The sequence below is a fragment of the Cygnus olor genome, chromosome 11 (assembly GCF_009769625.2).
Source record: "Cygnus olor isolate bCygOlo1 chromosome 11, bCygOlo1.pri.v2, whole genome shotgun sequence".
Taxonomy (NCBI): domain Eukaryota; kingdom Metazoa; phylum Chordata; class Aves; order Anseriformes; family Anatidae; genus Cygnus; species Cygnus olor.
The window spans coordinates 8,864,526-8,877,783 of record NC_049179.1 but is presented as its reverse complement, the minus strand read 5'-3'; the positions used below and the strand labels follow the sequence as shown (position 1 = coordinate 8,877,783).

General features: G+C 53.4%; 2 protein-coding genes across 9 annotated transcripts in view; one reads left to right on the top strand and one right to left on the bottom strand.

Moving 5' to 3' along the window:
- LINGO1 (leucine rich repeat and Ig domain containing 1) overlaps nucleotides 1-3,758 on the top strand; it is a 126,365-nt gene extending 122,607 nt beyond the window's left edge. For all 3 annotated transcript variants that reach the window (XM_040570642.1, XM_040570641.1, XM_040570643.1), the window contains one exon: nucleotides 1,488-3,758. In XM_040570642.1, coding sequence (XP_040426576.1) covers nucleotides 1,500-3,341 — 1,842 coding nt within the window. In that variant the 5' untranslated portion in view covers nucleotides 1,488-1,499 and the 3' untranslated portion in view covers nucleotides 3,342-3,758. The remainder of the gene's footprint in view (nucleotides 1-1,487) is intronic.
- HMG20A (high mobility group 20A) overlaps nucleotides 3,571-13,258 on the bottom strand; it is a 165,660-nt gene continuing 155,972 nt past the window's right edge. For 3 of the 6 annotated variants that reach the window (XR_005823476.1, XR_005823480.1, XR_005823478.1), the window contains 3 exons: nucleotides 12,999-13,109; nucleotides 7,591-7,788; nucleotides 3,571-6,143 (listed from right to left, as the gene is read on the bottom strand). The gene's annotated coding sequence lies outside the window, so the exon portion shown is untranslated. Of the gene's footprint in view, nucleotides 6,144-7,590; nucleotides 7,789-10,092; nucleotides 10,340-12,213; nucleotides 12,379-12,998; nucleotides 13,110-13,258 lie in introns of all 6 variants that reach the window. The other 3 variants (XR_005823477.1, XR_005823479.1, XR_005823475.1) reach the window with 3 other exon arrangements.

Below are 13,258 nucleotides of genomic sequence, written 5' to 3'. Positions count from 1 at the left end.
GACTGCATTTATCACAGATTTAAATTTAGCTGAGAACTACTAACATGTGAAGGGTGTCTAGACTTTAATTCTGTGCAGGTGGGTTTGTCTAGTCATTAAGAACCTGACGATTGCACTTCATTCATCAGCTGCTTGCCCGGCATCCACCCACTGGCATTGCCATCCCAGCGGCAGCCAGGCCAGCAGCACTTCGGGCATGGCTCGGCACGGTGCATTTGTTTGGTGCCACCCAGCCAGAGCAGCATGCAGGGGATTTAGGAGCGGGTTCAGACCTGGTGTAAATCACCTGTTGGCCAAGCAGCCACGCTGACTTATGTGCACTGCACCTTCCACCCTGCACAGGGGGGAGGCACAAGTTGACCTGGGGCAGATCCAGGAGGGGGGTCGTGCCGTGGGGGGGAGGGGGCTGCAGCAGGGCCCCACGCCCGGCTGCACCCGAGGGCAGAGGTGAGATTTCAGCAAAGCGCACCCAGATAAGGCCAGCTGCCTGGCAGCCCGATGAGCTCAAGTCTTTGCAGCCCGGGTGTAATTAAGCCCTGTGGCCTGTATTTTGTTTTGCAAGCGGTTGCTTTGCTTTCTTTGATGGCTTTCTCAGCACGGCCGTGAGCAGCGGGAATTGGTTTCTGAGACACAGCGGCCAGGGCAGGCTGTGGGAGCGCAGCGGAGCCGCCAGCACCGCGCTGGCCGGGGGGGGACCGCCTCGCAGGAGCCCGGCAGCACCTCCACACGTACCCAGCTGCCCTTTGCTGAGTGCCAGCGGTGCTGCCACCCTCCCTAGCACTGCCCCCAGTGTGTCCCAGCCCCAGTCCCAGGCCAGGAGGCACCACGATGGTCGCAGCAGCCCCTTTGCATTTCGTACTCAGCTCCGCAGCTGCCTGGTGTGCCAAGGGCTGGCGGGTTCCAATGCCGTGTGCGTGGAAACCTTTATGGCCTTTCCAACATCTTTGCTCCTGGCACCTTGCAAAGAAACATTGATTTCTTTGAGGGAGAAAAGTGTTAGAGTCTAGGGGTGTGGCACACAACAGCCCCTTATATAGGGGTGCACAAAGCGTGCCCAGAGCCCCAAGGTGTGGTGTGAGGCGGCCCCATATTAGGGGCACACTTCACGTGCCCACTTACTGTGACCTGAGATCCCCTTTTCGTATACATGTTGACAGCGTGCACGAGTCCTGCACATGGTCACATCCCCCCTTGTCTCACTATGACACATTAGGGTTTGGGTGGCTTTTTTGGTTCATTTTTATTTTTGAAGTGGAAACAGGGGAGGGCCCGCTGCCTGCCCTGCGGAGTTCCACCCCCCCCCCCCCGTAGGCCTGTCACCCCATCTCATCGCACATTTGTGAATCTGTCGAAATACCAGGGTCAAGTGCCTCCTGAGGTCTGGTCTCATCAGGTGGTAGGTGATGTTGGCTCTAGCACCTTTTGCCATGCTTCTGCTGATCGTTCGCTCACATCCAGCTTTGCTCTTTCTCTCCCGTTGCCTGCAGGTGAGAGATAGGATGGTAGCTGGGGAGGCGAGTATGCGCAGCCCAATCCTGGCCTGCTGGCAGCCAATTCTCCTCCTGATGCTGGGATCCATCCTGTCTGGTTCTGCCACAGGCTGCCCGCCGCGCTGCGAGTGCTCTGCCCAGGAGCGTGCTGTCCTGTGCCACAGGAAGCGATTCATGGTCGTCCCCGAGGGGATCCCAACCGAGACCAGGCTGCTGGACTTGGGCAAGAACCGCATCAAGACCCTCAACCAGGATGAATTTGCCAACTACCCTCACCTGGAGGAGCTGGAGCTAAATGAGAACATTATCAGTGCCATTGAACCTGGGGCTTTCAACAACCTCTTCAACCTCAGGACGCTGGGGCTCAGGAGTAACAGACTCAAGCTGATCCCCTTGGGGGTATTTACTGGACTCAGCAACCTTACCAAGCTAGACATTAGTGAGAACAAAATTGTGATCCTCCTGGACTATATGTTCCAGGACTTGTACAACCTGAAGTCTTTGGAGGTGGGGGACAACGACCTTGTCTACATCTCCCACCGGGCCTTCAGTGGCCTCAACAGTCTGGAGCAGCTGACCCTGGAGAAATGCAACCTGACCTCCATCCCCACAGAGGCCCTGTCTCACCTGCACGGCTTGATTGTGCTGCGGCTGCGCCACCTGAACATCAACGCCATCCGGGATTACTCCTTCAAGAGGCTGTACCGGCTTAAGGTCCTCGAGATCTCCCACTGGCCCTACCTGGATACCATGACGTCCAACTGCCTCTATGGGTTGAACTTGACCTCCTTGTCCATCACCCACTGCAACCTGACGTCCATCCCGTACGTGTCGGTGAGGCACTTGGTTTACCTCCGTTTCCTGAACCTCTCCTACAACCCCATTGTCACCATCGAGGGCTCCATGCTCCACGACCTGCTGAGGCTCCAGGAGATCCAGCTGGTGGGAGGGCAGCTCACCACGGTCGAGCCCTTTGCCTTCCGCGGCCTCAACTACCTGCGCATCCTGAACGTGTCGGGGAACTTGCTGACCACCCTGGAGGAGTCGGCCTTCCACTCGGTGGGCAACCTGGAGACGCTCATCCTCGACAACAATCCTTTGGCCTGCGACTGTCGGCTGCTGTGGGTTTTCCGACGGCGATGGAGGCTGAACTTCAACAAGCAGCAGCCCACCTGCTCCACCCCCGAATTCGTCCAGGGCAAGGAGTTCAAAGACTTCCCTGACGTCCTCCTGCCCAACTACTTCACCTGCCGCCGAGCCAGGATACGAGACCGTAAACCTCAGCAGATCTTCGTGGACGAAGGCCACACGGTCCATTTCATCTGTCGGGCAGATGGGGACCCACCGCCCACCATCATGTGGCTCTCCCCCCGGAAGCACCTCATCTCTACCAAAACTAACGGGCGGCTCACTGTCTTCCCTGACGGCACGCTGGAGGTGCGCTATGCCCAGATCCAGGACAATGGCACCTACCTATGCATCGCCAGCAATGCGGGTGGCAACGACACCATGCTGGCCCACCTGCACGTGCGTAGCTACTCCCCAGACTGGCCCCACCAACCCAACAAGACCTTCGCGTTCATCTCCAACCAGCCCAACGAGAGTGATGCCAACAGCACACGTGCCACCGTGCCTTTCCCCTTTGACATCAAGACTCTCATCATCGCCACCACCATGGGCTTCATTTCTTTCCTGGGCGTCGTGCTCTTCTGTCTGGTGCTCCTCTTCTTGTGGAGCCGGGGAAAAGGCAACACCAAGCACAACATTGAAATTGAGTACGTGCCACGCAAGTCCGACGCGGGCATCAGCTCTGCTGATGCACCGCGCAAGTTCAATATGAAAATGATTTAACCAGGCAGCAATTTGCAAATAATTTTTTTTTTTTAAAAAAAGAACGTATGGACAAATAAAAAAATAATTAAAAAAACATTGCTACAAACATACCGACCTCTCTCCTTCACAACGTCCCCTGTCCCAGTCCAAACCCACTGCACCCGCACTGTCACCACCTCTTTCTCCTCCTCTTCTTCTTTATACCAGGAAAACATTCAGCCGATATCTTCAGGACTCCTGTGTTTGTAAAGACTTTGTCTGATGGACTCTGGTGTCAGATATAACTCCAAGAGGGAAAAACAACGGGGGGGAAGAAAGAAAAAAAAAAGAAATAAAATCAATAAAAAGTTACAAACTTTCTTCTGTAACTTTGATTTCAATAATTATGGATTTTTATGAAAACTTGAAATAATAAAAAAAACCCTATTTCCTATAGATAGTTGGAATGCAAAATCTTGACTTCTTGATCTGTCCAGCTCTGTATCACTGGCGAGTACTCCGTTCCCGCCCTCCGACGCTGTCACCTCGGAGGTACTTCCCAGCCATCTCGCTACGAGATGAGGACTTTTGCTGAGGACTAGCTGTATTTTCCAGCCGATTCCCCAAACGCCCACCTCTGTGGTGAGCTCAGCCCTTAAACCTTGCAGCACAAGCAGGCAGTGCCCTGGCCCCCTCGGTACTCCCCAGAGGGAATTTAGCTTCATTACATGCATATATAAATGCACACACATCCACGCTGCCCAAGCCAGAGGAGAACAGGCCCGGGGCTGCAGCAGGGAGGAGGCACAGGCTGCCATCGCGCCGCCTGCCCCAGTGCTAGCCCCAGGGTGCCCATCACCATGGTGTCTGGTCCTGGGAGTGACCTCCCTTCGCTCAGCTCTGGTGCTCGGTGTTGGCAGATCTGCATTGCCTGGAAAAGAAGAACAGGGGTCCCTGGTGGCATTGCCAGCCAGACGGGCAAACACATGGGGAGAGAGTGATATAGAGAGAGTATGATGGGGAAAGAGGTGTTTCAAGTCAAGCTTTGAAAATAAAACCCGTTTCATCAAACCAGCTCAGCTGCTCCTGGTCAGTTTGTGGCAATTTCCCAGAAGTTCGGGTGCAGGGCGGGGCAAAAGCCACCTCCTTTGCGTGGGAGGAGCAGGGCTGGCACCACTCAGGGACCACAGCACAGCCCAGTGGCCTTCGCACCAGTTCCTGGCTGCGTTGGAAGCACAAAATGTCCCTGTGACACAGGTGCACGGGGTGCTGGAGGTTTTCAGAAGCATGGGACCACGCCGGCAGGATGCCCTGGCCATGGCGGCATCTCAGAGGTGGATGAGCCCAGATTTGCATGCTTGATTTGTAAAGCACTTAAGGAGTCTTCAGAGATCAAAGTCACTACAACGTGATAAAAAAATAAGCGACAGCAACCTGGAGCGCCGACAGAGGAAAGAATGGATTTTCTTTTCTTCCAGCAATGTGCTAATCTAGAAAAACCAACCCGAAACATCTGTGCTCATAGGGAGGGGGGGATTTTCTGCTGGTTTCAGCTTTCCATTCACCTTGAAACAAAACATTTTGCATTGCTTTCTCCACAGCAGGTTTCAGACGCTTGATTTCTTAGTTCCTCCTCTCCAACCCATCCTTCCTTTGCAATTTTGAAGCCGAACCCTTTTTGAAGCCTTTTGCTTTGCTTTTAAAAAGAGCCAAAGGAAAAAGCCTCCTTGCCAGCCTCCCCTCCCACCTGTGTTTAACCATCATTTTCAGCGAGCTCGATACGAAACCACAAATAACAACTCACAAGCTGCAGGCAGGTGCTCCCGGCCCCGTCCGAGATGCAGATCCCATTCGATTTCGGAGCGGCACTGTCCTAGGAGAGGAGGGGACGCGGGGCCAGGCTGTAGCAAAGCCTCAGCCCTGCAGAGGACGATGCCAAGCCGAGCACAGCCGAGCAAGCTGTGCCCAGCCACATACGAGGTGCAGAAATCTCTGCTTGAGCTCTGCTGCCAGGACTGACAATAACTCACTCGGCGGTTCAGCAGACGGCAGAGAGGTGGAGGGGGGTCTCTGTGTTCCTGGACAGCTATTAACACTGGCAGCCTGGAAGAGCTTTTTAATTGACTCCAGTTATCCTTTTTTAATGCTGTAATTAAAAGAGCTAATTCAACACACACAGATTAAAAAAAAAAAAAAAAAACACGCACTAATATCCAAGTCCAACAAGGTATTTGCAGCATACAGCAGTATCCCAGCAATCAAAGGGAGGAACCAAGTCTTTCACTGTTAAAAAGAAGCTTTAAAAAAGAGAGAAAATTCTTTCTTTGTGCAAAAGGGCTTGGCTGTGCTACCACACCATTTCTCCCAGCCCTCAGCCCCTTCCTGGACACCGAACACCCAACACACACATGCCACAAGCCTGCCTTTCCCCGTGCAAGCCACTGCCACGAGCCCCCTGCCCGTGCCCACTCCGTGCGTCACATGGAGGGCTCCCAAGGCAAGTCCACCCTCCGCACATCCCTGCAAAGCCCCAGGGCCCTGCCACGCACCGCCACGACCCATGTGCACCCCCAGCCCCTCCATCCTTGCTCCCTGCCCTGGAGAAAGCCACCCGAGCTACACCTCAAAGTCCCTCATTAGCGAGTTTGCCCGCTGCTCCGCGGCACTGTCGCCTGCACACAGTTTGTTACCTGCAGTCAATTTTTTTTTAAATCTTCGATGCTTTGTGAACTGGATTTTTTTTTCTTTTTTTTTTCATTCACCATGTGATTAAAGCAGATGGATGGAGCAGAAGAAAAGCATTTTAGAGGGGCCAGCATCTCGGCTCAGCAATTTTCATGGCTATAAAAAAAAAAAAAAAGAATAAACTCTCTTTCTCCTCTTTGCTGAAATTTACAGTGTGTTTCTGTTGCAGTTTAATCAGGGATGAGAGAGCAGGGGCTGACTTCCACCACGGCTCTTCAGGTAACCATGGGCTGCGTGTTGGAGCCAGGCAGCATTTTTCAGTCTTTTTTGTTTTTTAATAAGGAGAAATACAAAGTGCTTTATGAAACAGCTTAAAAAGAATCAGGAGGAGACATGTTTAGGCATGGAGGGGAGGTAGCTTGTGAAAGGTGCCTTCCCTCCTCTGCTCCCAACACCGGGAGCCTCACGATGGGCACTGTGGTGGGATGCAGCTGGGCTGGGGACAAGGGGACAGACACTTCCCACCCTGAGGGCACCAGCTGGCTCCTGGCACTTCCCTCCCCACCAGGATCGGTGCCCAGCTCTCTCCGGAGCTGCTGATGCTCCCCAGGGCTCTCGCCATCGTCACCCGGCCCCAGGCACGAGCCCTTTGCCTCCCCGGCGCTGCTTGCTGCCTTCCCCTTTCTATCAGGCCTTATCACACTTATTTTTGCTCCTTCTCCCACTAACTACCCTCCTCTCTTATCTCTTCTTCAGAGTCAGTTCTTTACTCTTTCCTTTTTTATTTCTTATCGCTCTTTTTTTTTTTAAAAAAAAATAAAATACCTTCTGCCTTCTGTGCGTGTCTCGCTCTCCTGCCATTTCCCTCTGCCAGACGCTCTCCTCTCCCACCACACATGTGCTCCCTGCAAGCATCCTCCCCCAGACCTCTGCCTCCCTCATCCCCTCGGCAGGACCCATCCTGCTCCCTGCCCAGCCAGTGGCATGGAGGGGAGGAGGAAAAACCTCCAGCTTTGGCCCTTTTTTCTGCTTTCCCCCTTTCCATTCCCTTACCCCCCACCATCCCACCCTTGCCCCCTGTTCCCACTTCACCCCCCCTCGCTCCCCACGTGCCTCCAGCCCTGCCACCCCTTTGCAATGAGGTCGGGGACACCGGGGCCCTGCGGGACACGGAGAAGTGGGCTGAGCACCCCGGAGGAGATGGGGGGGCAGCCCCGCTCCCCGCCCAGCCAGCCCTGCTGTGGGTGCTGCAGCTCCTCACCCCCCCAGGAACAGGCAAGCCTATTGCTTCCCTCTTCTGCGTCCACATCTGCATGCTTATGATAGATTTACTGCAATTCTATCGGTTTATGATTAAAAGCCATAAATTTTACTAGGCCTTTTTCTTATTTTCCATAATCCTCAGGATTCGAGGCAATCAAATTTTAACTGGAAAGCACGGGCTGTGCAGTTAGGTCCTGGTGTAATGGGGAACGGTTCATTTCCCAATCCACCCCCATTACTCATGGTACTAAAGAAATACTGCCCCGTAACAGAGATTTTTCCTCGTTCCCTTTAAAACAATGCTCTCACCTGAGCAGAGGATTGGAGAAGCAATACAAACCTCAACTAAAACACAGTGTCCCCGCCACTGCGACCAGCTGCAGATTGTTCTCCTCCTGAGGTTTGCCAGCTGAGTTTCTCGGTGGGTTTGCGCAGGAGCTGGGGGCTCTGGGGGGACCTAAACCAGGGTGGCAGCCGTGGGTCCCCGTCAGGTGCTCTGCTCCCTGTGACCAGCCTCTCCAGAGATCTCATCATGTGCCTGTTATAATCCAGGTAATAAGACATTTCATTCAAATGAGCTAATTTATTCCAGTGGCACTTTAATAACAAAATCAATAAAACTACACTTCCCAGCAGGGCTTTATCATATGCTAAAACTACAGCGTATTACCTGGATATACTAAATTCTCTCCCTGAAATAAAGTGCAAAGTTTAGAAGACAGATGACACCATTTGCAGCACTAGTAGGATAATACCCTAATAAATCTGCTGCCACCTGGGCACTTCGGAGTTGTCACACACGCTGCACTTGGTGGCCACGGGGAGCTTCCCAGTGACAGCAAGGACAGAAGTGAGAGCTTTGTGCTCCTCAGGCTCATGGCCCGGGTGGAGGAGCGTGGGCTCTGGAGCACAGCCTGGATGGTTTTGCATGGCAGAGAGCAACAAGGCATCCGCACACACACAGATCAGAGCACACTGTGTGTGCAGGAATACCACGGACTGTGCGAAGTGACATTGGTTATCAGGGCACGGTACCTTATCTTGGCAAGAACCAGCTTAGGTCAGAATATGGAATATGGAATACGGAATACAGGATACAGGATATAGAATATAGAATATAGAATATAGAATAGGCAAGCACCCAGCTTGGGGACCAGCTACTCCACATGGCGGGGATCAGGCTGGCCTCCCCTGGCAGGGCTCCCTGGAGTCACCACTAAGCTGGAAAAGAGCTGGGACAGTCAGAAAACGCTGCTGGTTCTGCAAGCCCAGGAGTTAGCAGGTCCCCAGCACAGGGAGCTGCCCAAGGAAACAGCCATATAACTGGTTAGGGGATTTCTGTCCTCACCGGGCAGCAGTCGCTGTCCTCCCCTGCGTGCACCGTGCGGGACCCCAGCAACCGACACAGCACTGTGGCTCTGCCCTCCTCCATCGTCCTTCCCAGGGCACCATCCAACAGCTCACCAAACCCTGCCCTGCTCCCAGCCAGCCCGCCATCTCCCACCGGCTCTCTCCTCCTCCTCCCCCTCCTCTTCCTCCTCGTCCCTCCAGCCTGTGCTTCTCAAGCCTATCAGCCTGGAGTGCTGCAAAACCAATTAGCTCACTACAAAGACCGAGGGATAATTAGGGACTCCGCTGAAAGCACAAAACTAGGGCATCTCGCCTTAAATAAACACGGGGAAGTGTCTCTCCACTCTGCTGATGGTCAGTGAGCGCTCCAAGCAGATGATTACAGCGCTCAGCTCCCAGTCCGGGCATGTTCACCAGAGGTGCCTCTGCCTCCCTCTCATCCCTTATACACACACGTGCTTTCTGTTTATAGCTTGTGCTCCTGCCCCTAAAGCCAGCTCCTCCTCAGAGCTCTGCTGCTGCCCAGGCACTGACATTTGTTTGCAGAACTTCTTTTCCAGTTGCCTCCGCTGGGTAGAAGAGATGCTACAGGAGCCTCTTCCCTCTGCAGCACTACTGCGATGGGGTGGGAGCCTGCTCCTGGAGCTCTTAAATAGACTGAGAGGAGAGGATCTGGGGGCTGCACAGACCCTCTTTTTGCCTCATGCACAGGCCAGCTTGGGGACCCATGCTTGGGCATGTTGCAGACCCCAAGGGACCCCCCGGGGGTCCTGGAAAGCTGTGCCTGGAAGACGAGCAGGAGGAAGCACAGAACGAGGAGCCTCCGACCTTCACCGCACGCTGCGAGCGATCCCTCCTCCAGCCCCTGTCTGTGCCTGAAGTGCTCTGCACAGTTTTGTCACTCGGTGATGATATTTAATAACAACCTGACACTCAGCCCCTGCGCCTCGCTCAGAGACCTGAGTAACGTCCCCAGCCACCGGTGGAGGAATGGTGCCTGTTGCCTCCTGGGGGAGGCAGGATGGGGCACGCAGAGGGATCACTTTAATCTCTTCAAAAATGCCTCCCCAGCTCTTGCTCCCTCTGAGCCTGGCCAAGGCATGCACTGTGTCCTCCTGGACTCAGCAATGACTTCTCGATGGGCCCCAAGTCGATGCTGAGCATCTCCTCCTGCCACCAGCCCACCCTCCTGCCACCACCCATGGTGAGGGGCGCTGGCAGACAAAGTGGGAAAGGACAAGTTCTCAGCTTAGGGACAGAGCAGCAAAGGACCTGGAGACTACACGTGAAAACAAAACCTGTGCCATCAGAGGTTTCATGGCCTTTATGGCTTTGGTTGTTGTTTTTTTTTTAATTTTATTTTATTTTTCCTAATCCAGCCCTGATCACCCTAAATCCAGGTGCCTATGGCAGAGGGAAGGCCCAGGCAATACAGAATAACCCTAATAACCCTCCTAGGTTAAAACCTCCACCTGTACAATCCTGCTCTTACGTTGGGCAGGGCCAGGCTGTTTGCCTTGGAGCAAACAAATCTCCTCCTTGGTTCCGCACGAAGAGAATTCCTGGGCATGGCTCCAGCCTGGCAGAGAGCTGCTACCACGCAGAAAGAGGCAGGAGCAGCTCAGAAAGAAGCTGCAGGCTCTTCATCCTGCTCCGCAGCAAGCCTGATGGGTTGCTCTTGAGGCAAAACTGCAAAATGTCTTCATGTCCCAGGTGTCTGCGGGTCCATGCACCCAGAGCTGTCAGTGAGCCAGAAAGCTTTGTCAGAGCCCCAGGTGTCAGATCACCCCAGACGAACAAACTGTCTCGCCCCGTGACCTGCATCTAAGAGGACCCAGCACCTTCAAAGGGGGCAGAGAAGTGCCCTGAAAGACCAGAGTGCGTTTCGAGATGTATACAACCCAGAGATTCCTTCTGGCACAAGGCCCCCACAGATAGATGCTCAAGGAAGCCAGCAGCTACATCTTCATCCTGCAGTGCAACTGTGGCTGTGCTTGTCTCCAAACACACACCTAATCATTTCTAAGATCTCTGCCTCAGAACTATCTTTTTGATAAAACTAATCACAGGCTTAAATTACAGATAAATGCCCGATATTAAGAGAACAGTTTGGAAAGGAGGAAAGGGGTAGTTTAACAGTGCTCATTTTCCTTGCTTTTCTATAGCACACATCTTGGGCTATTTAACTGGAGAGCTCATGAAGCTTCGTTTTGACAACTCTCCTTTCTTTACAATGTGGCTTCCACAAATGTTTCCCCTGATGTCTTTACCGTTCTGCTGCTGTTGGCTGGATTACTGCAGCAGCAGCCGTATCGCCAGCTGAGACGAGGAAGCAGGCACGGGAAGATCCATGTGAGCACACACAAAGGAATAAACCCACTGCTGAAAAGGCTGGACCCAAAAGCATCTACATCAGGAACGTACCCCGTGCCCACAAGGGATCTAGGCCATGTAAGTTCACCAAGAAACGAGCTGCTGAAAAAAATCAGAGCTGCAAGTGGCAGGACACAGGCCTGGGGGCCACATCGTGGGCCACCTCCACCAGTCCTCGTGCTGCCAGCAGTACAGCAGGCAACGCTCAGCTGGCAGGAAGGAGCCAGCTCTAGGTGCTTGCATCCACGGCACAATCCAGGCTCGCACACTTGCAACTGGCTTCCTCTGCTCTGTGGGGAACAATGGCTTTGATCAACACAAGATTGCTGAGTTAATTGTAATGATATTCTAATAAAGCTGGGGAGATTAATTACGGCTCTTTATCAGAGCTGGCCCTCTGCCAAGGGTTTGCAAAATTGTTTTCCTCTGTTTCTTGTCATTTGAATTTAGGAGAAGAAAGAAGGAAGTCGGGTGCCTTTTTTTTTTTTTTCTCCAGCAGTCAGGACGGTGGCCTCGTGCCCTGCTCACGCTCACAGCTCCGTGCATTCAGGGAGGGAGCGGGGAGGGTGCTGACGGAGAAAGCAAATGGAGAGCGACAGAGCAAACCAATTAGACATGATGCAGCACAATTATGCTTCTAGTCAATAAGCGGCTTGGTGCAGAGCAGCACAAAGGAAGGAGGTGACAGCACGTGGACCACAGACGTCGCTCCACGAAGGGCAAACCTGGGGCACATTGCACCTTTCTAAGGTGCGGGGGGGGGGGGGGGCAAAATGCATTCAGTGCTCGCTACGAGGGCTCACAGCAGTGGTACCGACATCGAGCAGGATGAAGGCAGCCCTCTTTCCGGAGAAGCTTCACAGCCTTAATTGTCACTTGTACCACTCTGCTGCAGAAAAACAGGTGTCCAGAGACAGCCAGAGCCCTGCTAAGTGGCCTTGGGGAACATGAGGCTCAAACCTTCTGATTTTACTTGACAAATAGCTGTTCCTTCCAAGGAAGATTTAGCAGTGCCCAGGCAGGTGAGAGACAGACCTGCAGAGGAATGATCCAGGCTGGAAGGCAGCAGATCAATCAGGCAGAGCTGCCTGCTTGCACTCCTGGGAGAGAAGGGAGGAAAGGCCCTTCCTGCAGCAGGCTGACATGGGGGTGTGCTGGGGAAAGAGCTTGTGAGACAAGCCAGGAAAGGAAACGTGTCCTTCACCCAAATCAGAAAGAAAGCTGAGGATTAAAATAATACCTCTCACTTTCAAGCCAGCAGCAGAGCAGCATTGGGAAACTTCCTACTGATGGGTCAGGGCTTGCTGCTTTGAGGGAAAAAAACGCCACCTAGTCCATGGCCTCCAGCTCTCCAGGGGCACCCACGAGACACGCAGCTGCTCCAGATGAGTTTTCTTGAATGGTTCTGGGAAGATGACACATTGCTATTGCTCATGAAGCACGAAGGCAGGGTGGGAGTCTCGATTAAACTGCTAGTTATTACTCCTGTCAAACAGCACATCCACCCCCACACACAGGTGTGTCCCAAAATAGCTGGTTCCAACCTGTTTTCTAGCTCCTGCACTCTTCCCAAGTCTAGCTGCACATGGCTGCGTGGCTTTCGACCTGGACAGAACCACACTTTGGCAGCAGCCTCAGCACGAAGAATGCTTCAACACCAGTGGGGTGCTTGGGGAAAGCAGCTCTGCTGCCAGAGTGTGCAGAAGAAAGGGTTTACACGTCAGAGACACCCTCATGCAGGACCAGCCCTGCATGGCCCTGCTTTCCTTCCAGCAGTGGAGCTGGCACGCAGCACAGCATTTTCTGCTGACCCCTTCCCTGCCAAGTACAAGCCATAAAATTCATCTCCGGTTGTTGAAAGGCAGCCTGGGCTTGCGTGGCACATAGCCACGCTGCTCTCTACCATGAAAATGCCATGTGCCAGGCTCGGCCAGGGTGTCAATGGGATGGAAAGGACAGGCGCAGGATGCCCAAATGCATTCATCTGGGCTCACAATTTGCAAAGAGTAGCCAGGGAGCACCAACCTCGACATGCAGCATGACCTGCCACAGGCTCCAGGAATCGCCTTTTCAAAGCAGCAGAGGTGTTTTTCTCCCACCGAAGGACCAGACCACGACAGCAACATCCGCTCTGAGCTACAACAGAGGAATACAGAGAAGTCAGCACAGCGTCAAAGCAGGGTCTGTGCTTGTACCGTCACTCTGATAACAATATACACGACTCGTTAGGGCTTTCAATGACCCATGAAACTATCTAGCATCCTAAATGTTTGCTGCGACTAAGA